Here is a 23,927-nt window from a genome sequence, read left to right on the forward strand (position 1 = left end):
AGATCCTCAAGAAGTGACAACTATCTCACATGCACCGAATCCTTAGTGGAATACGAAAATAGAATAGTACTGATCATATGAAGAATATATGCACGGACATTACTCTTGATGATCTCATCGGTCGCATCGATTGATACATTCATATAATTATTTCTTAACCATTCGAGCTTGATCTTACCATCCTTCATAGTAGGAGCTTGACCTAGCAATTATTAACACTTTCCTACATAGTTGAAGTCATCGGTACCCGTAACAACATCTTCATCCACTCTGAGGCTAAGTAAAACCCTAACGCCCTGCAATGTAATCGTCGACTCTCCTTGGCAAAGGTAGAATGTATTTGTCTCGGGCCTCCATCGTTCAATCAATGCCATCAAGAGAGCCCAATCCAGTCTCACCTTAATTTGTGGGACACTAAATAAAGCCTGCTTGACAAACAAAAAACTGGACCTGTGGATACGTCAAATCCCAGCTCGAATGTGCACGAGTATGATTAACTATAGTAATACTCGAGGTCTGCATATATTAAACAATGCAAAATGTTCAGTAACTATAGTAATACTTAGAAAAATTGACTTATAAATGAAAATAATAAAAAATTACAATTTACCTTCCCAGAGTCTATTTTCACGGATTGGTGTCGATCTTGGTCATAAAGGACCTCATATGTCAATGGACACCCTTCCATACTATATATATCTGCACATATGATCATAAAATATGTCAGTGTTATGACGTATGCTAAATTAAAAGTAGAATAAAATTATAGATTTCATATATAAGCATTGACATATAATGAAGTAGAATAAAATTAAAAATTAAATAAATTGTACCCATTAATTGCTATCTATTTGGATCAATAGGACAATGAGATCTCCTGTGGCCCGGTTGTCTGTAATACCCACACCTATTTTTTTAGAGCTCCTTCCTGACCTTCATCCATCGTACCTTTTTGTAAGGACCATGAATTTTGATACTAGTTAAAATAATTTTCTAGTATTTTAAAATATTTAATTATTATTCCTAAAAGTGTATTTGTATTTTCTTGATTTTCTAAAATTTTCTATAATTTAAAAAAAGTAATTTTATATTTATTTATTAATTTTAATAATTATAAATTAATTAGTTACGGTGAAAACTTTTAAATTAATATTTATTTTATTATTGTTATTGTTAATTATTTGTAAGATTTATTCCCTAATGATTCTTATTTTCCCCTAATTTTTCTCTATTATTTTACTAATTAATCCTTATAATTTCCTTAATTTTCTTTCATTTTGAACTCCTACCATATTTTTTCCCTAATTAATTCGCTAATCAAATCCCCTCCTTTCTCTCTCCAATCTCTTTTCAAATCCCTGATATTTTGTCATTCAATATTCACCGTACACTCTCTCTTACTCTTTTCTCTCTCTAATAATATCCCTCAAATCCAGCTTATCCTCCTTCTCTCTCCAATCACCATCTCTCTCCTCTTATTTCTTCTTCCCTCTCGTTCTCTCTCAATTCAAGAGAACCCAAAAAGGAAACAAAAAAGAAAACCCCAACCCAACTTCTGAAGCAAAGATGGCGACAATTCTGCGAAGGTTAGAAGCTTTAGAAATTAAGGAACGAGCTCCAGCTCAAATCAATCATGTTTCTGCCTCAGGATATCATAATTGTCAGTCTCCTACCCACATTTCAGAGGAATGCCCTCTCTTAGGAAACAACAATGCATTAGGACAGATGAACGATTCCAGCACCCTAGAAATGATCCATTTTCTCCAACCTACAATCCAGGTTGGAGAAATCATCCCAACTTTGCATGGAATCTAGGAAATTCTCCCGGAACTCAAAATTTCACTCCCGCTTCGACCCAACATTTTCCTAGGGGAAACACAGTTCCATTCAATTCTCATTCACAATTTCAACAACCCAATCTGCCGTATCAAAATCAGTCTCCTCTTCATCAAGCTGTAATTCAGACTCCTCACAATCCAGATCAGGATAAACGTCTCAATGTCTTGGAAAGGAGTTTGGAAACCATAATTAAGGCCTCTACTCAAACCACGAATATGTTGACTCAAACGTCTAGCACGTTGAATTCCTTCATGCAAACAACCGGACAAATGCTCAACTCCAATACTCAAGCTATAGCTAGATTAGAATCCCAACTTGGTCAACTAGCTAGTGTCGTGAGTGAAAGAGAGAAAGGAAAATTTCCGTGTCAACCCGTGGTCAACCCTAAGAACACATGACGCAGTTCATCCTATGAAGCCCAAGTGAATGCAATCCATTCACTTCGGTCAGGTTGACAGGTCGATAATCAAGTGAGAACTCCTCCAAGTCAAACTCTTGATCCTGTACAAATTCATTCTCCTTCTGATGAATCTATTCAACAAGCACTCCCTGCAGATGACCAAGAACCTGAACCCGAACCTGAGCCTGCTTTTGATAGATTTAGACCGGTTGCTCCCTTTCCAGATAGACTCAGGTCTAGGAAACACTCTCCTCAGGAGGAGAAAATCCTAGAGACATTCAAGCAGGTTAAGGTCAACATTCCTCTCTTAGATGTAATTGAACAAATTCCATCTTATGCTAAATTTTTAAAAGAATTGTGCACTAAGAAGAGGAGAATAAATGTTCCAAAGAAAGTCTTTTTAGCCGCCAATATCAGTGAAATGCTGTCAAATCCCATACCTTTGAAACGTAAAGATCCAGGTTCCCCCATCATTTCATGTATCATTGGTAATACTCACATTGATAAGGCGCTTTTAGACTTAGGGGCCAGTGTCAATTTGCTTCCATATTCAGTCTATCAGCAATTGGGTCTAGGTGTACTGAACCCAACCAAATGCACCTTACAGTTGGCTGATAGATCTGTCAAGGTCCCTATGGGTGAGTTAGAGGATGTTCTGATTAAGGTTGGAGATTTTATTTTTCCAGTAGATTTTGTAGTCTTAGAAACACAGCCTGTTTCCAATCCCAAAGGATAGACACCTGTCATCTTAGGACGACCGTTCTTGGCCACTTCTAATGCTCTCATCAACTGTAGAACTGGTCAAATGAAGTTGTCCTTTGGGAATTTGACTGCTGATCTCAACATTTTTAATCCAGGGGACCAACCAAATAATCAGCCTCTAGAAATAAACTACATTCAGGAAAAATCAGAAGAAGACGAAGAAGAGTATGATTTGAGTTTTGAGGAAATTTTTGTTGAAGAGTTAGAATTTTTAGAAGAAGCAGATCAGGTCCTTGAGAATAATAAAACTGTATTAAACATGTGCTGCTTTGAATTAAATTTTGAAGAACTCTTTTTTGATAAACTTAGATTCTTGGAGAATAATCAACAACCAAATTTTTAGAACTTCATAGAAGAATTGGTTGTTAGAAAATAAAACTTGACAGTACAAGAGTCTAAGTTCATTAAGAAATACAAAATGCATGACACCAATAATACCTACCTTACCTTGTTGCAAGAATTATTGAACACCCCGAAATGCCTTAAAATTCACATTATTAATTATATCATTCTGAATTTGTTTAAAATTCGGGAAATAATTTTTAACAGTAAGGTAGGATTCAATGTAGAACAGGAACTCTTCATGTTGAATATTTCATTCTACATTGTTTATTTTGTTTACTTCAGAATAATAAAAAGAATTTATTCTTCTCTCATTTGAGAGTTTCTTGTTCAGTTGTTAAAAAAAGAAAAAGAAGGAAAAAAAAAGAGAAGAAAAAAAAGAGAGAAAAAAAAGAAAGAATAAATTTTTGATTTCATCCTCCTCAGACCAAAGGTAATTGCAGATTTTTATCAACCGACCAAATAGACCAAAGGTAATTGCAGATTTTTATCAACCGACCAAATGTAAGTGCTTCACTTCTTATCTGCTTTACTTTATGCATCATAGAGTTTGCATTAAGGACAATGCAAAATTTAGGTGTAGATGTGGGAATTAGTTATTTTTTTCTCTTTATTTTACATTTTTAGTTACATTTTTTCCCCTTTTTTTTAAAAAAATTATAAAAATATCATCACTTTCCAAATTGATGGAGTTATGTAATAATTTATTTATTTGATAAATTTGAAATTTTCTAATCCCTAGTTGGTTATTTACTTAAGATCACCTTTTATGATAACTCTAAATAAATTTCTTAAGAAATGATTTTCAAAGTAGTATACTTTATTTAAGCCTTAACTTGGACTTTTATTTAAAATAATAAAATTTTTGCATGCTTAACTTAGAGTTGAAAATATTTTTTTCAAAGTGTCTTGATTTACATATTTTCAAAATATATATACATATACAAAAAAAAATTTGCAAAAGAAGAGTGCGAAAAATGGGCACCAAAAAGAAATAAAATAATACTCTTGAATTCTAGGTGATTCTATCTTATAAAGCCTAAGCTGACCGAGTAATTAAACCCAAGGAATATTTGCATACTTAATGACCTAAGCCCAATTGGGTTGGGATCCATTGGCCCAAAACTCGTTAAAAGGTCACTTAGAAAGCCTGTTAAAGTAGAAAAAATTCACCAAGGATGAAAGAGTTAAAAAAAATTAATAAATGTTTTATAGTTGTATATATGGTCTTGGAAAATATTTTAAATCAAGCAACTTGAAAATTATTTAAAACAAAGAGTTAGCATGTTCTTTTTAAAACTTTTAAATTAAATTTCTAAGTTTGGCTTGGTTTTGTATTGCTACAATGAGATGATTTTCTTGAAAATATACCTTAGAGTTATATATAAAAATGTTTTCTTGAGTGATAACTGGCTCCAATTAGATTATCTAAAAGTTATCAAGTGAATTTAGTTATTTACTGACTTCTTTAATCTGGCAAGTTGACCGAATTTTATGGGTATATTCACTGCAAACCCTCACGAGACTACAACTTGTCCACTAGGGTAACCTAGGGGTTTAAAGGTTTGTTGTATGCGCTAAATACAACTGTGATTCCTGCGAAAGTGAGTTAGGATTTTCTTTTTATTTTATTTGCTAGAGAACTAGCAAAAGTTTAGGTGTGAGGGTATTTGATAATTATATTTTTATTATAATTTTATATCCTCATTATCTATTTTACATGAATAAATATACAATTAATAATTGTTGTTAGCTTAGTTTGCACATAAATGAATGAAAATATAAATAAATATTATTAAATATAAAAACTCTTCAAAATCTCTCTTCTCTATTTTGTAGCATTTTAGAATCCCATGAAGCAAAAGCTTAAAAGAGGAAAATGATTGAAGCCCAAAGATAAAAGCCCATCAAAAAAATACACCAAGAAAAGCAATGGAATGGACTTGGATGCAAAGAGTTGGAATGAAATGGACTTGAATGCAAAAGATTACATTTGCTTTGATAGGCCGGACTGTTGCAGAGAAAGGAATGGGCTGGAGATTAGCTTTGATTGGAGATTTACACTTTCAAACACCAAAGTGGGCCTTGGGCCGGATTTTCATTTTGAAAATCAATGCCCTGTTTGGATGGAGGGTAGAGAGGGGGAGGGGAAGAGAAATGAGGCTTTCACCTTGTTTGGGAGTTTTTTTAAGGAGGGTAGAGAGGAGGAAGGAAGGGGAAAGGAGGGTAAAATTGCTTGGTTTTCTTTCCCCCCGATTTGGGCGGTAGAGGAGGGTAAAGGAAGGTAAAGGGGTGTAATGACATTCTTACCCCCATCAAAACAAATAAAAGGGCTGATGTGTTATTAGTATAAATTCATTTATGTAAATTTACATATATTTACTTCTTTTCACCTTCATTCACCTTACTCAACTCCCAAACAACATATTACAATTCTTTTCCCTTCCCTTCCCTTCCCTTCCCGTTGTTTACCTTTCCTTTCCTTCCCTTAGTAAACTCCCAAACACACCACAAATGAAGTATGAATAGGGACCGGACATGGGCTTGTTGCTGCAGAATTCAAACGAAAATTTAATGGACCGAATTCAAATCAAGACCGGACATGGGCTTGTTGCTGCAAAATTCAAATGAAAATGCAATGGGCCGGTCTTGGACTGCGACTTGCTTTTTCATTTTTTTTTTGTGAAAATCAAATGAAGTTGCAATTGGGCTGGACTTTGGACCGGCTGCAATATTTGGACTTTCATTTTCTTTTGAAAATCATATGGATATTGGGCTAGAGAAGAACAAAAAAAGCAAATTCAAAGGTGTAGATTGTTGCTTGGGGCTCAAGACAAATCCAATGGCTCATATTCATTGAAGATTACTATAAATAGGGGTAGAGAGTGAGAGGTTAAGGGTGTGAAAATTTGTATAACTCCTTTTGGAGAGGAGGACTACTCTTAATTGAGAAGGTCTTCCAAAATTATAACTTTAGTTGCAATTAATAATAATAATTTTTTTTACCACTTTAAATTTTTCTCTTCTTCTCTTTGTTGATTGAAGATGAAGATGAAGATGGAGAATTATTTGAAGGTTTGCATTTCTTTTCTTTTTCTCTTTTATTGCTTATTAGTTTAGATTTATTTCTATGCTTGTAGTTAGATTTTATTTTCTTGTTAAATAGCCAAGAGGCTAGAACTCTCTTGCCTTAGATTTATTTCATGCTCATAGATTAGATTTATTTTCATGCTTATAGAGTAGATTTATTTTCTTTTTGCAATTTATTTTATAATTTAGATTTTGTAATTTATTTTGTAGTTAGATTTTAATTTATTACACTATTCACCTTGAGGCTAGAACCCTCTTGGGTTTAGTTTTTCTTTTTGTTTATTTTTATTTTGTTTGATTCGCCTTTAGGTTAGAACCCTCTAGGGAATCACCTTTTTCTAAGAAGTGGGTTCAATTTTAGATTATCCATATCTATAAGTGAATCCACCATCTTTAATTTCTTGCATTTTCTTTTATTCTAGAATTTTTTTCTTCATTCTTGATTTTTTTTTGTTTCTTGATTTTATTCATTTTTTCCTTCTCACCTTATTGATCATACTTATTCTTTTTCAAATCCACTCTCACTTACACTTGCACCTATTTACACACCATTTTCACTATCTCAATCTCTTCACAATCACATTCACTCATCAATCTTATTTGTCACGCACACAACATAAGAACCGATTATATATTTTCTCCTACAAAATACCTTCCTCATGGGATCGATATCTTAAATACTATAACTTGACACAGTTGTACACTTGCAACCTTTTTGGTACATGTTTATGCCGCATCAAGTTTTTGGCGCCGTTGCCGGGGAAGGTGCTTAAGTAGGTTTTAATTATTTTGGTTCTTTAACTTGTGTGTTTTATGTGAAGGAAACGCTTGGAACTTGAAGATCGCGGATTGGAGAGCTAGGATTTGAAGATTTGCTTTCGGGTAAGTCCTCTTTCTAGTTTTTAATTCCACCCTTTAGCTACTTTTTCACAATTAGAGACAATTAGGATTTTTAAAAAAAGGATTTTATGATAAGGTGAGGGATTTCATCACCCTTTCCTTAGCCCAAAAATCACTAATTCCTCACTACACCACCCAAGCCTAATAAAACTCATTAGACGTTGGCCCCTAAGGATTCGAGCTCAATAAGGAACAAGAAATCCTTAAGTGAACCGGTTTAAGTTTTCTCAGATTAGTTGGTGTCTAAGGCAAGGTTTAGGGGTTGCGTAAAGCGCTCCGCAAGGAAAGAGGTACTTAATTGATCTTTGATCACCCTCTAGTACTATCCTTACCTGGCTAACTACCTGGGTAAAACTTTTATCTTTTCACTATAGGAGTTTTTTGTTAGGAGCTGGTCTAGTGAATTAGGCTAAACCCTAGAATTAGAGTGATTGTTTTGATTTGTTTTAGTTAAGATTTTTCTTTATCCTTTTCTTCTCATAAAAAAAACTAATTTTTTTCTTAAAAAAAATAAAAAAATAAAAATAAAAAAAATATTTTGGTGCATGCAACAGTGGATTAGGGATAATACACATCGATTAATTCGCTTTGAACCAATCATAGAAATGGAGCATCCTAATCCACCCGTTCTTCATGATATGTGCTATCCCATTAGGAATGCAATCCCCTCATGCATTAGGCTCTCCGAAACAAATGGAATAAATTTTGAGCTTAGACCGCAATACATAAACATGCTTCCCAAATTCCTTGGTAATGAAACAGAAGACGCATATATTTTTATTTCGGAATTTGAGGAAGTGTGTATTATGATTAAAATAAGAGAATTAAATGAAGATGCGGTTAAGCTTAGATTTATTCCATTTGCTCTTAAGGATAAAGCTAAAAAATGGCTGTACAGCTTACCAACAAATTCCATCTCAACTTGGGATGAATTTGTCACCATTTTTCTTAAGAAATTTTTTCCTATTCATAAAACGGTAAAGCTTAGGAACAGCATTCAGAACTTTAAAATTATCCCGAGAGAACCTTTTTGGAAGTATTTTGACTGATTTAAAGATCTTCTCATCTAATGTCCTCATCACGGTTTAGAGAAATGGCGATTGTGCCAAATAATTTATGAGGAATTAGATTATTCTGCAAAAACTTCCTTAGAATCAATGTGCCATAAGGATTTTATGAGGAAAAATGCTGATGAAACTTGGGAGTTTTTGGAGAGTCTTTCTGAAAAAACAATGCAATGGGAACAGTACGATGATAGGGTTTCATCAGTCCCCCAATATAAGTCTTGTGGTCTTTCCTTAGAGTCAAACATTGCTTCTGAAGCAAAGATGGCGACAATTCTGCGAAGGTTAGAAGCTTTAGAAATTAAGGAACGAGCTCCAGCTCAAATCAATCATGTTTCTGCCTAAGGATATCATAATTGTCAGTCTCCTACCCACGTTTCAGAGGAATGCCCTCTCTTAGGAAACAACAATGCATTAGGACAGATGAACGTTGCATTCCAGCACCCTAGAAATGATCCATTTTCTCCAACCTACAATCCAGGTTGGAGAAATCATCCCAACTTTGCATGGAATCAAGGAAATTCTCCCGGAACTCAAAACTTCACTCCCGCTTCGACCCAACATTTTCCTAGGGGAAACACAGTTCCATTCAATTCTCATTCACAATTTCAACAACCCAATCTGCCGTATCAAAATCAGTCTCCTCCTCATCAAGCTGTAATTCAAACTCCTCACAATCCAGATCAAGATAAACGTCTCAATGTCTTGGAAAGGGGTTTAGAAACCATAATTAAGGCCTCTACTCAAACCACGAATATGTTGACTCAAACATCTAGCACGTTGAATTCCCTCAAACGTCTAGCACGCTGAATTCCTTCATGCAAACAACCGGACAAATGCTCAACTCCAACACTCAAGCTATAGCTAGATTAGAATCTCAACTTGGTCAACTAGCTAGTGTCGTGAGTGAAAGAGAGAAAGGAAAATTTTCGTGTCAACCCGTGGTCAACCCTAAGAACACATGATGTAGTTCATCCTATGAAGCCCAAGTGAATGCAATCCATTCACTTCGGTCAGGTTGACAGGTCGATAATCAAGTGAGAACTCCTCCAAGTCAAACTCTTGATCCTGTACAAATTCTTTCTCCTTCTGATGAATCTATTCAACAAGCACTCCCTGCAGATGACCAAGAACCTGAACCCGAACCTGAGCCTGCTTTTGATAGGTTTAGACCGGTTGCTCCCTTCCTAGATAGACTCAGGTCTAGGAAACACTCTCCTCAGGAGGAGAAGATCCTAGAAACATTCAAGCAGGTTAAGGTCAACATTCCTCTCTTAGATGTAATTGAACAAATTCCATCCTATGCTAAATTTTTAAAAGAATTATGCACTAAGAAGAGGCGAATAAATGTTCTAAAGAAAGTCTTTTTAGCCACCAATATTAGTGAAATGCTATCAAATCTCATACCTTTGAAACGTAAAGATCTAGGTTCCCCCATCATTTCATGTATCATTGGTAATACTCACATTGATAAGGCGCTTTTAGACTTAGGGGCCAGTGTCAATTTGCTTCCATATTCAGTCTATCAGCAATTGGGTCTAGGTGTACTGAACCCAACCAAATGCACCTTACAGTTGGCTGATAGATCTGTTAAGGTCCCTATGGGTGAGTTAGAGGATGTTCTGATTAAGGTTGGAGATTTTATTTTTCCAGTAGATTTTGTAGTCTTGGAAACACAGCCTGTTTCCAATCCCAAAGGACAGACACCTGTCATCTTAGGACGACCGTTCTTGGCCACTTCTAATGCTCTCATCAATTGTAGAACTGGTCAAATAAAGTTGTCCTTTGGGAATTTGACTGCTGATCTTAACATTTTTAATCTAGGGAACCAACCAAATAATCAGCCTCTAGAAATAAACTACATTCAGGAAAAATCAGAAGAAGAAGAGTATGATTTGAGTTTTGAGAAAATTTTTGTTGAAGAGTTAGAATTTTTAGAAGAAGCAGATCAGGTCCTTGAGAATAATAAAACTGTATTAAACATGTGCTGCTTTGAATTAAATTTTAAAGAACTCTTTCTTGATGAACTTAGATTCTTAGAGAATAATCAACAACCAAATTTTCAGAACTTCACAGAAGAATTGGTTGTTAGAAAATAAAACTTGACAGTACAAGAGTCTAAGTTCATTAAGAAATGCAAAATGCATGACACCAATAATACCTACCTTACCTTGTTGCAAGAATTATTGAACACCCCGAAATGCCTAAAAATTCACATTATTAATTATATCATTCTGAATTTGTTTAAAATTCGGAAAAGAATTTTTAACAGTAAGGTAGGATTCAATGTAGAACAGGAACTCTTTATGTTAAATATTTCATTCTACATTGTTTATTTTGTTTACTTCATAACAATAAAAAGAATTTATTCTTCTCTCATTTGAGAGTTTCTTGTTCAGTTGTTAAAAAAAAGAAAAAAAAAGAAGAAAAAAAAAGAAAAAAAAAGAGAAGAAAAAAAAAGAGAGAATAAATTTTTGATTTCATCCGCCTCAGACCAAAGGTAATTGTAGATTTTTATCAACCGACCAAATATAAGTGCTTCACTTCTTATCTGCTTTACTTTATGCATCATAGAGTTTGCATTGAGGACAATGCAAAATTTAGGTGTGGAGGTGGGAATTAGTTATTTTTTTTCTCTTTATTTTACATTTTTAGTTACATTTTTTTTCCTTTTTCTTTTTTTAAAAAAATTATAAAAATATTGTCACTTGCCAAATTGATGGAGTTATGTAATAATTTATTTATTTGATAAATTTGAAAATTTCTAATCCCTAGTTGGTTATTTACTTAAGATCACCTTTTATGATAACTCTAAATAAATTTCTTAAGAAATGATTTTCAAAGTAGTATACTTTATTTAAGCCTTAACTTGGACTTTTATTTAAAATAATGAAATTTTTGCATGCTTAACTTAAAGTTGAAAATAATTTTTTCAAAGTGTCTTGATTTACATATTTTCAAAATATATATACCTATACAAAAAAAAATTGCAAAAGAAGAGTACGAAAAATGGGCACCAAAAAGAAAAAAATAATACTCTTGAATTCTAGGTGATTCTATCTTATAAAGCCTAAGCTGACCGAGTAATTAAGCCCAATGAGTATTTCCATACTTAATGACCTAAGCCCAATTGGGTTGGGATCCATTGGCCCAAAACTCGTTAAAAGGTCACTTAGAAAGCCCGTTAAAGTAGAAAAAAAATCACCAAGGATGAAAGAGTTAAAAAAAATTTAATAAATGTTTTATAGTTATATATATAGTCTTGGAAAATATTTTAAATCAAGCAACTTGAAAATTATTTAAAGCAAAGAGTTAGCATGTTCTTTTTAAAACTTTTAAATTAAATTTCTAAGTTTGGCTTGGTTTTGTATTGCTACAATGAGATGATTTTCTTGAAAATATACCTTAGAGTTATAAATAAAAATATTTTCTTGAGTGATAACTGGCTCCAATTAGATTATCTAAAAGTTATCAAGTAAATTTAGTTATTTACTGACTTCTTTAATCTGGCAAGTTGACCGAATTTTTTGGGTATATTCACTACAAACCCTCACGAGACTATAACTTATCCACTAGGGTAACCTAGGGGTTTAAAGGTTTGTTGTATGCGCTAAATACAACTGTGATTTCTGCGAAAGTGAGTTAGGATTTTCTTTTTATTTTCTTTGCTAGAGGACTAGCAAAAGTTTAGGTATGGGGGTATTTGATAATTATATTTTTATTACAATTTTATATCATCATTATCTATTTTACATGAATAAATATACAATTAATAATTGTTGTTAGCTTAGTTTGCACATAAATGAATGAAAATATAAATAAATATTATTAAATATAAAAACTCCTCAAAATCTCTCTTCTCTATTTTGTAGCATTTTAGAATCCCATGAAGCAAAAGCTTAAAAGAGAAAAATGATTGAAGCCCAAAGAGAAAAGCCCATCAAAAAAATACACCAAGAAAAGCAATGGAATGGACTTGTATGCAAAGAGTTGGAATGAAATGGACTTGGATGCAAAAGATTACATTTATTTTGATAGGCCGGACTGCTGCAGAGAAAGGAATGGGCTGGATATTAGCTTTGATTGGAGATTTACACTTTCAAACACCAAAGTGGTCCTTGAGCCGGATTTTCATTTTGAAAATCAAATGAAGTATGAATAGGGACCAGACATGGGCTTGTTGCTGCAGAATTCAAACGAAAATTTAATGGACCGAATTCAAATCAAGACCGGACATGGGCTTGTTGCTGCATAATTCAAATGAAAATGCAATGGGCCGGTCTTGGACTGTTGGACTTGCTTTTTCATTTTTTTTGTGAAAATCAAATGAAGTTGCAATTGGGCTGGACTTTGGACCTGCTGCAATATTTGTACTTTCATTTTCTTTTGAAAATCATATGGATGTTGGGCTAGAGAAGAACAAAAAAAGCAAATTCAAAGGTGTAGATTGTTGCTTGGGGCTCAAGACAAATCCAATGGCTCATATTCATTGAAGATTACTATAAATAGAGGTAGAGAGTAAGAGGTTAAGGGTGTGAAAATTTTTGTAACTCCTTTTGGAGAGGAGGGCTACTCTTAATTGAGAAGGCCTTCCAAAATTGTAACTTTAGTTACAATTAATAATAATGATTTTTTTACCACTTTAAATTTTTCTCTTCTTCTCTTTGTTGGATGATGAAGATGAAGATGAAGATGGAGAATTATTTGAAGGTTTGCATTTCTTTTCTTTTTCTCTTTTATTGCTTATTAGTTTAGATTTATTTCTATGCTCGTAGTTAGATTTTATTTTCTTGTTAAATAGCCAAGAGGCTAGAACCCTCTTGCCTTAGATTTATTTCATGCTCATTGATTAGATTTATTTTCATGCTTATAGAGTAGATTTATTTTCTTTTTGCAATTTATTTTATAATTTAGATTTTGTAATTTATTTTGTAGTTAGATTTTAATTTTTTGTACTATTCACCTTGAGGCTAGAACCCTCTTGGGTTTAGTTTTTCTTTTAGTTTATTTTTATTTTGTTTGATTCGCCTTTAGGCTAGAACCCTCTAGGGAATCACCCTTTTATAAGAAGTGGTTTCAATTTTAGATTATCCATATCTATAAGTGAATCCACCATCTTTAATTTCTTGCATTTTCTTTTATTCTAGAATTATGTTCTTCATTCTTGATTTTTTTTATTTGTTTCTTGATTTTATTCATTTTTTTCCTTCTCACCTTATTGATCATACTCATTCTTTTTCAAATCTACTCTCACTTACACTTGCACCTATTTACACACCATTTTCACTACCTTAATCTCTTCACAATGACATTCACTCATCAATCTTATTTGTCACGCACACAACATAAGAACCGATTTTATATTTTCTCCTACAAAACACCTTCCTCGTGGGATCGATATCTTAAATACTATAACTTGACACGGTTGTACACTTGTAATCTTTTTGGTACATGTTTATGCCGCATCAGATACTATAGGATATTGATTTCTGTTGTAGTGATATTCGTGAAGAGGAGTATGATAGGTATTTTGAGCCGGTTGTGATGAAAGGATATTTTGAAAATTAGATTTTGATTAATTATGATATGTTTTTGGAAGAAAGAATGTTTCTAAGGATTATTTTGAATTATTATAGTAATAAATAAGTTAAAAGAGTTATTTTGGAAAAAGGATTATTTTGAATTATTAAGAAATAAATTTTAAGGATTTTATTTTGTAAAAGATTATTTTGAATTAATAAATTAATGTCATGAAAAGATTAGTTTAGAATTAAAAGGATTAATTGATTTATTATATATATATTATTTCATTATATTATAATATGCGAATGTTACCTGTGTTTGCCACATATTACAATGATACCGACACTTTGACACTATTATTTATACACATAGTATTTAACTTGTTCGATACTGTAACATGATTAGTTGTAGTGTATATTGTGATTTCTTGTGTGGGATTGCTTGGCATGAATAGCTGTGTGGAAGCTTTTTGTTTTATAACTTAGTTATCCAATAGGAGAGACTGTACATGAAGACGACTCATGTTAAAAGTATGATTTATAAGCGTGCTTCAAAGAATGGCTATACTCACTCGACATCGATATCCCGATGTGAGGAGTCCCGAGTTCCCTCGATATCGATATCCTGGTATGAGGGTTTCCTTGTTTGGATTATTTCGCTCGACGTACTACGTCTCAAGTTATAGGTATTTAAGTATTAATTCCATCTAGCTGTGTGATTTGGATACTTGGATGATTACCCTGTTGGCTAGTTGCATGATCTTGACACTTGGATGGTTTTCTTAGATTCTTCTGATGATTTTATTCCAGTGTTAGATTGCATTTAGATTATTAGTAATTCATTTGCATGTTATTATTATTATTATCACTGTTTTTGCTTTGGTCGTTCGATCGTTCCTATTTCTCTCTGTGGGATCTTGCTGTGTGTCACACACGCTAACGTACACCTATTTTTCTCTGGTGTACGTCAGATTTAGGAGATGAACAGCCTCAGTTCGGGATAGTACAGGAGCCAGAGGATTTGCAGTAGTAAGGTCTTCCAGATGGATCAGAAGAACAATCTGAAGCTTACACTTTTTTTCTGTAGTAGTTGATGAACGCTAGATCTCTTTTGCAGAACCTTACTTTAGTCTGGTGTTGGATTTAGTTATTTTAGAAATACTTTCCTTTTATTTCTATTGGACTATGTATTTTATATTTTTTTAGTTGGACCGTTTTGTAATAAGGGCGTGTTTGACCCAACTCTGTGTCTTGGATGATATTCTATTTGTGACATGTATCTTTTCCATTCTGAGTTGTTCATTATATTCTTGCTATGTGTGATCGGGGACCTGTGACTTCGTATATTATATTTTTGATACTTAGCGTATTGGATTGAGTAGAAAGAGTTTATTATTTATTTCTACTCAACCCAATACGTCGCGGGCTTGTTCACGTTCCGTTTCCCCGGTATTTTGGGAAGTGGGGCGTGACAAGTTTTTTTGGTGGCCCATGCAGGTCCTGGTCCCGAGTTTCCACTAATAAGAATATGATAGATAACTTAGACGCATATCATATTTCATCCATAAGACTAGGTTTAATCCCTTATACTATTATTTTAATAAACTATGTTTTAGTTACTTACTTACCCGATTTTGACTTTGATCTTGATCTTAATTTTCCCCTTGATTCTCGCCTTCTTTAGAACCATGGTGACGACTCGTGGAAATGGTAACTCGTCCGGTAGCAGTGTCCCGCCATCGGAAGTGGACCGGAACCAACTTCTAGCAATGATTCATGGATTAGTTGTGAATCAGCGGTTCCTGGCTAGGCAGCTATAGCGGGAGCCTCAGCCCCAACCTCCCCCTCGCACAGAGTCTGGAGTTAGAGAGTTTCGATATATGCGGCCTCCTTCCTTTTCTAGTGCCGAGGGACCTTTAGCAACAGAGGAGTTTCTCAAGGTCACTGAGACTATTCTCACGGTGACCCGCATCCCCCATGCTGAATGGGTGGACCTCATGGATATTCAGCTCATCGACACCGCTCGGTGGAGAGGCCCATCTTGTGGGAGACGTTCACAGACCGCTTCAACAGGAAATATTTTCCTCAGTCAGCTCAGGATGAACTCCTACGTAGATTTGTTGAGCTTAAGCAAGGAGGGCGAATAGTTGATGAGTACGAGGCCGAGTTTTCTTCTTTAAGCCGATATGCTCCTCACTTGGTTACAGACCGTACGATTAGGAGGCATCAGTTCCAGAAGGGTCTGGACAAGTACATTAGGATGGCTTTGGCAGGTAGAGCTTTGGCGACCCATGATGCGGTGCTAGATGCAGCTCGCGAGATTGAGAGCGTGCATAAGGAACCTGAAGACCCACATGTGATTCGGAGCAGGACACCAGTAGTTCCAGATAGGAATGTCGAGCGTCCTCCTCAGAGGAAGCAGCAGAACCCGTAGAAGCAGCAGCATTTTCAGCATCAACCATTTCATCAGGCTCATCCTTATCAGCGTCCTGAAGTGCGGTCTCATAGCCAGTCCCCGGTGATGTGTTCTTATTGTGGCTATCTCGGGCATACACAGCCAGCGCCTTCGTTTGTGCTACACCTGTGGGTCCCCCGACCATCTCAGTCCGAACTGTCTGCAGAAGCAACATGTCCATTTTCCACCTCCTCCAGTTAGGGCAGCTCTTACAGCTCCACCTCGACCTTCCCTAGTAGTACCAGCTCAGCAAGGATCCTACCCCCGAGTAGGGCCTCTTCCCCCGCAGAGGCAGGTTTTTCAGCAGACGCGAGGGCAACAACCATCACGACAGATATTCATGATGACGGCCGTAGGAGCTGAGGCGAATGATCAAGTCATTACTGGTAATAGTTATTCTTTTAGCTTTGTTTGCATATAATTTTCCTTAATAGTATTGTTTGATGATATTATAATAGGATTTGTTTATGAGTGCTAGCTTAGATGTATTATTCCTTCTACACTAGATAAGGGTTTTGTTTCTTCCGTTATTACCTTATCACTCTTTGACTCTAAAGCTTCACATTGTTTCTTGTCTCGTCGATTTGCGAGTATCCACTCTCATTCCATATCTCTGTCCTTGAGTTCTTATTTTAATTCTAAGGACGGAATTTGTTTTAAGGGGGGTAGAATATAAGGATCATGAATTTTGATACTAGTTAAAATAATTTTCTAGTATTTTAAAATATTTAATTATTATTTTTAAAAGTGTATTTTATTTTCTCGATTTTCTAAAATTTTCTATAATTTTAAAAAAACTAATTTTATATTTATTTATTAATTTTAATAATTATAAATTAATTAGTTACGGTGAAAACTTTTAAATTAATATTTGTTTTATTATTGTTATTGTTAATTTTTGTAAGATTTATTCCCTAATGATTCTTATTTTTCCCTAATTTTTCTCTATTATTTTACTAATTAATCCTTATAATTTCCTTAATTTTCTCTCATTTTGAACTCCTACCATATTTTTTTCCCTAATTAATTCGCTAATCAAATCCCCTCCTTTCTCTCTCCAATCTCTTTTCAAATCCGTGATATTTTGTCATTCAATATTCAACGTACACTCTCTCTTACTCTTTTCTCTCTCCAATAATATCCCTCAAATCCAGCTCATCCTCATTCTCTCTCCAATCACCCTCTCTCTCCTCTTATTTCTTCTTCCCTCTTGTTCTCTCTCAATTCCAGAGAACCCAAAAATGAAAAAAAAAAAAGAAAACCCCAACCCAACTTCCAATCTGCATGCCGTGACGCCAGCCATATGCTCGCTCCTCACCCCGCGTCACCGGTGCCTTGCTACCCCACCCGTGCCAGCCAACCCACAGGTCCAACAGGCATTCCCCTCTCGCCTCCTCTGACGACCACCCATCACCCAGATCGCAAAACGTCCAGCCACCAGTCCCATCAGCCTCCTCGCCGTCGACCCCAACCAGATCCGTCCGACCGCCAGCTCTCCCCAAGCTCCGACGCCAGTCCGCTCCTCGAGCTCCAGCGCCGTCCTCGCCCTCCACCCGTGCTGTTGTCCTCCACAACAATAGCCCTTACACCTGCTGCTTCCCTCCGTCGACAGCCTACGCCAAAACCCAAGCCCTTGGCTCCTCCAAGCGCCAGATCCGAACTCACCCTCTCCGACAGCTTCTTCTCCGACCATTCCGAGATCCACGACCTCCCTCATCATCACCACGAGCTCGTTCTCCACCACTTCGCCACCAGCAGCCCCTCCTCTCCGTCCCCTGAGATCCGTCGCCTGAGCTCCACCCGTCGCTGCTGTCCGACCCCCTGCAACAACCCCGCCTGAGCCACCGTCCTCTGTCAGCCCTAAACCCATCGTCAACGCCGCTGCCTTCATCCCGCTCCAGCCACCGACGTCGCAGTTCAGATACACCACTCAATCAACCTCAGATCCGCTGTTGACTGTGCCGTTCAGATCCGTTGTACCGCATCCGTAGTGGTATCGCCGCCTCGTCATCAGATCCCACGGTCTCGTAGGCAAGATCCTGCTTCCCTTGACTTGTATTTCCATTATTTATATCTATTATAAATTGATCGCATAGAATAGACTGTGATACGTTATAACTTGCGTAGGATTGTTGACTAACGATACTATAGGATATTGATTTCTGTTGTAGTGATATTCGTGAAGAGGAGTATGATAGGTATTTTGAGCCGGTTGTGATGAAAGGATATTTTGACAATTAGATTTTGATTAATTATGATATGTTTTTGGAAGAAAGAATGTTTCTAAGGATTATTTTGAATTATTATAGTAATAAATAAGTTAAAAGAGTTATTTTGGAAAAAGGATTATTTTGAATTATTAAGAAATAAATTTTAAGGATTTTATTTTGTAAAAGATTATTTTGAATTAATAAATTAATGTCATGAAAAGATTAGTTTAGAATTAAAAGGATTAATTGATTTATTATATATATATTATTTCATTATATTATAATATGCGAATGTTACATGTGTTTTCCACATATTACAATGATACCGACACTTTGACACTCTTATTTATACACATAGTATTTAACTTGTTCGATACTGTAACATGATTAGCTGTAGTGTATATTGTGATTTCTTGTGTGGGATTGCTTGGCATGAATAGCTGTGAGGAAGTTTGTTGCTTTATAACTTAGTTATCCAATAGGAGAGACTGTACGTGAAGACGACTCCTGTTAAAAGTATGATTTATAAGCGTGCTTCAAAGCATGGCTATACTCACTCGACATCGATATCCCGATGTGAGAAGTCCCGAGTTCCCTCGATATCGATATCCCGGTATGAGGGTTTCCTTGTTTGGATTATTTCACTCGACGTACTACGTCTCAAGTTATAGGTATTTAAGTATTAATTCCATCTAGCTGTGTGATTTGGATACTTGGATGATTACCCTGTTGGCTAGCTGCGTGATCTTGACATTTGGATGGTTTTCTTAGATTCTTCTGATGATTTTATTCCAGTGTTAGATTGCATTTAGATTATTAGTAATTCATTTGCATGTTATTATTATTATTATTATCACTGTTTTTGCTTTGGTCGTTCGATCGTTCCTATTTCTCTCTGTGGGATCTTGCCATGTGTCACACACACTGACGTACACCTATTTTTCTCTGGTGTACGTCAGATTTAGGAGATGAACAGCCTCAGTTCGGGATAGTACAGGAGCCAGAGGATTTGCAGCAGCAGTAAGGTCTTCTAGATGGATCAGAAGAACAATCTGAAGCTTAGACTTTTTCTTTTTGTAGTAGTTGATGAACGCTAGATCTCTTTTGTAGAACCTTACTTTAGTCTGGTGTTGGATTTAGTTGTTTTAGTAGTACTTTCCTTTTATTTCTGTTGGACTATGTATTTTATATTTTTTAGTTGGACCGTTTTGTAATAAGGGCGTGTTTGACCCAACTCTGTGTCTTGGATGATATTCTATTTGTGACATGTATATTTTCCATTCTGAGTTGTTCATTATATTCTTGCTATGTGTGATCGGGGACCTATGACTTCGTATATTATATTTTTGACGCTTAGCGTATTGGATTGAGTAGAAAGAGTTTATTATTTATTTCTACTCAACCCAATACATCACGGGCTTGTTCACGTTCCGTTTCCCCGGTATTTTGGGAAGCGGGGCGTGACACTTTTATGCGTACCGATCGCAGGTGTCCGGCTTGTCTCTTATATTTAGGAGGTAACACATGTGGCCCGTTATAGGGTGGCCAGTAATGACTATCTACAATGGGATAAAAACACTGCTTGTATGAATCTCTATAATGGATTGATTGATACCACTCAGAAGCGTATGTGTAATACAATGTATTTGCACCCCCAAATTGCTTGGTTTTAACCTCTATAACATGTGAACATGGTAATTTTTATAATTCTAGTATGTTACAAGTGCATGCGCATTGTGTCCCTCATAAATTGATGGTGTAATTATGACCTGATTGTTTGTAACCTTCCATTCATCAATAGCAAATCTAATAATCTTCGTTGATCTTGCCTGCTTGACACAAGCTCCTACAATCTCTTTATTTTTTGGTGTCAACAATGTCACCCACTTTGCTCCATCCTCTCGCCGCTTGACAAAATAGTGATTTACTCTATAAAATGTCCTCGCAACCAACACATTTATGGACATTGCTCGAGCCCCCTTAAGTACCCCGTTGAAGTTTTTTAGAACACTTAGTTGTCATCATGCAAAACTGATTCCCTTCATCTTTACTTAGTGCCCACCGGTTGACGTAATCATTTCCCAAACTACTCTCAATCTAGTCATGTGCAACTTGAGATGCTGCCTTGATTTGATCTCGTATCCGATCATACACACATGTTTCAGGTGTAACACTCGCTTGCTAAAGAAGGTTTTGTAAATGTATCTGACCAAAGCTCTTTTTAAAATTAGCTCTAATGTGTCGAAGTAATAGCGGGGGTTGTGATGAGAGCCAAATCTCCTATACAATGTTCTTGGAATACCTTTCATCCTATCGGATATAAAGTAATTTTCTTAGGAGGAAACACATTAAAAATATATAATTAAATATAAGAAAAAAACCACTCCTAATTTTTACTATTCTCGACATCCACAACTGCGAAGGCCAAAGGAAATAAGCCACCATCTGCATCTACTCCTATAGCAACAAGTAATACACCCTTATATTTACCATATAAGTGTGTGTCATCAATGCTAAGAACTGACTGACAAAATTTAAGTCCCTCGATCAAAGGACCAAATACCCAAAATACAAAGGTGAATTGATGAACTCCCTGATTGATCTCTTTGGTTATGAGTTTGTATTCAGATCCAGGATTGCTTCTTTTGATCGTATCAAGATATTGAGGTAGTGTCGCGTAAGACTTCTCCGAGTCACCAATTATTTTTGTCATCGCAATTCTCCTTGCATTCCACACTTTATTATATAATATTTCAATGAACTTCGTATCTAACACTCTCTCAATTATGTTATCGGACCTTAGTTCAAGTTTCTTCTTTAATTTTGGCATAATCAACCGTGCTATGTAAGAGGCGGAAGCACCACTATGATCTTGCTCGAACATTGGATTGCTACATGTGTGAACACCACAATATTCTATAATCCTAAAATACCCATTATGTTTCTTTCCGACAAATGCATATAACTTCCAAGGACATGCGTAACCAGCTTCATTTCCCTCGGCATGACCTTTCCTTTGTATATTCATAAAATAAATTAACTCATAACTTGTGCCATTGCTTTTAATTTGCTTAAATTTGACCAAATTTTTGATTGAGTAATCTTGAATAGCATCAACTAATTGGTCCTTAGTCTCGAATAAATCACAAACTCTGAAAGGGACGTCATCATCTCCTCTATGAGTTGAACTTTCGCCAATGCGCATATCTTGTATTGTGGAAGAACGAATCCACTCATCATCTTCAAACTCGTCAGGGGGTGGTTCTTCGTACTCAACATATTCATTATTAACATAAGTCTCATCGGGCCAATCCGGATTCTCTTCATCATCTTCGCTCACAAATTTCATGTTATCAATTGGTGCACTATCTTCATCTTCACCTTCAGAGGCGTTGCTTCTTTCATCATTTTCAACTCTTGCCCCCTTTAACGGCATCATATTTTCATAAAAGACTTCATTGTTCATGACATTTGACGTTCCACCGAATGAAGGTGCACCACTGTGATATTAAAATTGAGTCCGCTCCATTTCACTCAAAGAAGAAAGAAAACCATCAGACTCAATACCCAAATCTAACATGCGTGAGAATTCTCCTGGAGGGTTGAATATTTGGCACGAACTATGTGGCAACTTTTTAATAAACAATTCTACCGTTGGTTGCAAATTGCTCAAATTAAACATAATACTCATATGATGATCGTTTGAGATCTCAACTGCGGACGTTCTATCAAAAGTTATGCGCCAATTGCATATTATTTTTAGTCGGTACTCTAGTGGGTCAATTACCGTAACTCAGTGTAATTCATTAACAAAGTCACAGTAACTATATGATTCCGAGATCATTAACGGCGTCGTTACCCCTTCAACGTATGTTGGCATATTATTCATTCTATAATTAATTTTCCCACCATAAGAGCAAGCAATAAAAATTATATTGTTCAACCTATGCAAAAGAAAATTATATCATTTAAATGCAAAAAATTTAAAAATATTATCAATTATAACTCTAAACCCTAAATTACAGCCCTAAACCCCAATTACAATCCTAACCCAAATCCTAAACCCTAGAATTGAGCATTCTATGCGCTGAATGTTTAATTTCAACTACAACAAGAATAAATTTTTAAATAAACCACTACAAATAGAGTTCAAAACCTAGAAATTCGTTTTTTAGAGAAAGCCCTAGATTTCTACATATTAAAAGAGGAGAGAAGGAAGAGAATTACCTTATAGATCTTACACGATGAAATTCAGCCGAAAAATGAGGTTGAAATCCGAGATTGGTGGCAACTAAGGGTTTGGGGGGAGAAGAGCAACGGTTTTGAGAAGAGGGAGGCGGTTGGGAACGAAGGGTTGGGGGAGAGTAGAAGAGTTGGGGGGCGGAGTTTATATAGGGGGTGGGACCTAGAACAAATAGTTGGGGTTGGCAACCCCGGCTATTCTGTCCCTTAACCATTTTTTCAACTAGTCAACTAGGGGGTGTAAAGTCTCTGCTAAATGGTCAGGGTCCCAACCCCGACCATTTTGAATTAGAATTTCAAAACGATCAGGGTTCCTAACCCCAACCAATTTAAACGTGTGCTAAATTAGTCGGGGTTTTGAACCCCAACTAATTTGACTGGCAAATTGTCAATAGCGTCCAAAATAGTCGGGGTTGCCAACTCCGACTAATTAGAAACGTGTTTAAAAAAAATTGATCCATTTTCTAAACACAGTGCTGACATGATCAGAAAGTGGGTCAATTTCTATAATAAAAACTGAAGGGGATCGATTTAAAAAAAATTCATTTGGGGCAATTTTAAAAATTTCTTCTATCGTTTTATACTATTATTGAATAAAATGTTGATGCAAATTATGATTTGGTAGCATCGTTATAAAAGGTTCATATTTTTATTGTGGTTCTATAAAAACTAAAAATTTAGCGATGGTATTACGAAAAACCACTATATTTTATGGTGTTTCCTATAAATAAAAAAAACCCTACTATAAATGTTTGCAAGTTTATATTCTAACTATAAAATAAAGATAATTTGCATTTTAGTGCAATGAATTGAGTTATCTTCTTTCTTAACTTCAATGCCACAAACTTCATTTTTGACACTTTCCAAAACTTTCGTTTTAAATTGGATAATCTGCATTTCAGTGCCATTTAAATATAAGACATTAAAATGTCAAAAATAGGCTTCTTGGCATCACAGTAGAAGTTGAAAAGGGTGATATAACTTTATGACACCAAAGTGCATACCATCCTGTAATACATCAAAAGGTTTCTTCGGATGAAATGATAACTAGAACCCAATTCTAGTACAAAGCAGTTTTACCATTTGCAACTAAACCCTAAA

General features: G+C 35.4%; 1 protein-coding gene across 1 annotated transcript; it reads right to left on the reverse strand.

Annotated features, from left to right (window-relative positions):
- On the reverse strand, positions 20,971–22,020 carry LOC109831204. The gene has a single exon (XM_020398539.1). It carries the CDS (start codon positions 22,018–22,020, stop codon positions 20,971–20,973), a length of 1,050 nt encoding a protein of 349 aa, XP_020254128.1.

Source organism: Asparagus officinalis, chromosome 2, assembly GCF_001876935.1.
Source record: "Asparagus officinalis chromosome 2, Aspof.V1, whole genome shotgun sequence".
Classification (NCBI taxonomy): Eukaryota; Viridiplantae; Streptophyta; class Magnoliopsida; order Asparagales; family Asparagaceae; genus Asparagus; species Asparagus officinalis.

Coding starts and splice junctions, on each gene's coding strand:
- LOC109831204 (XM_020398539.1), bottom strand. CDS start 22,020: ATGCCGTTAAAGGGGGCAAGAGTTGAAAATGATGAAAGAAGCAACGCC.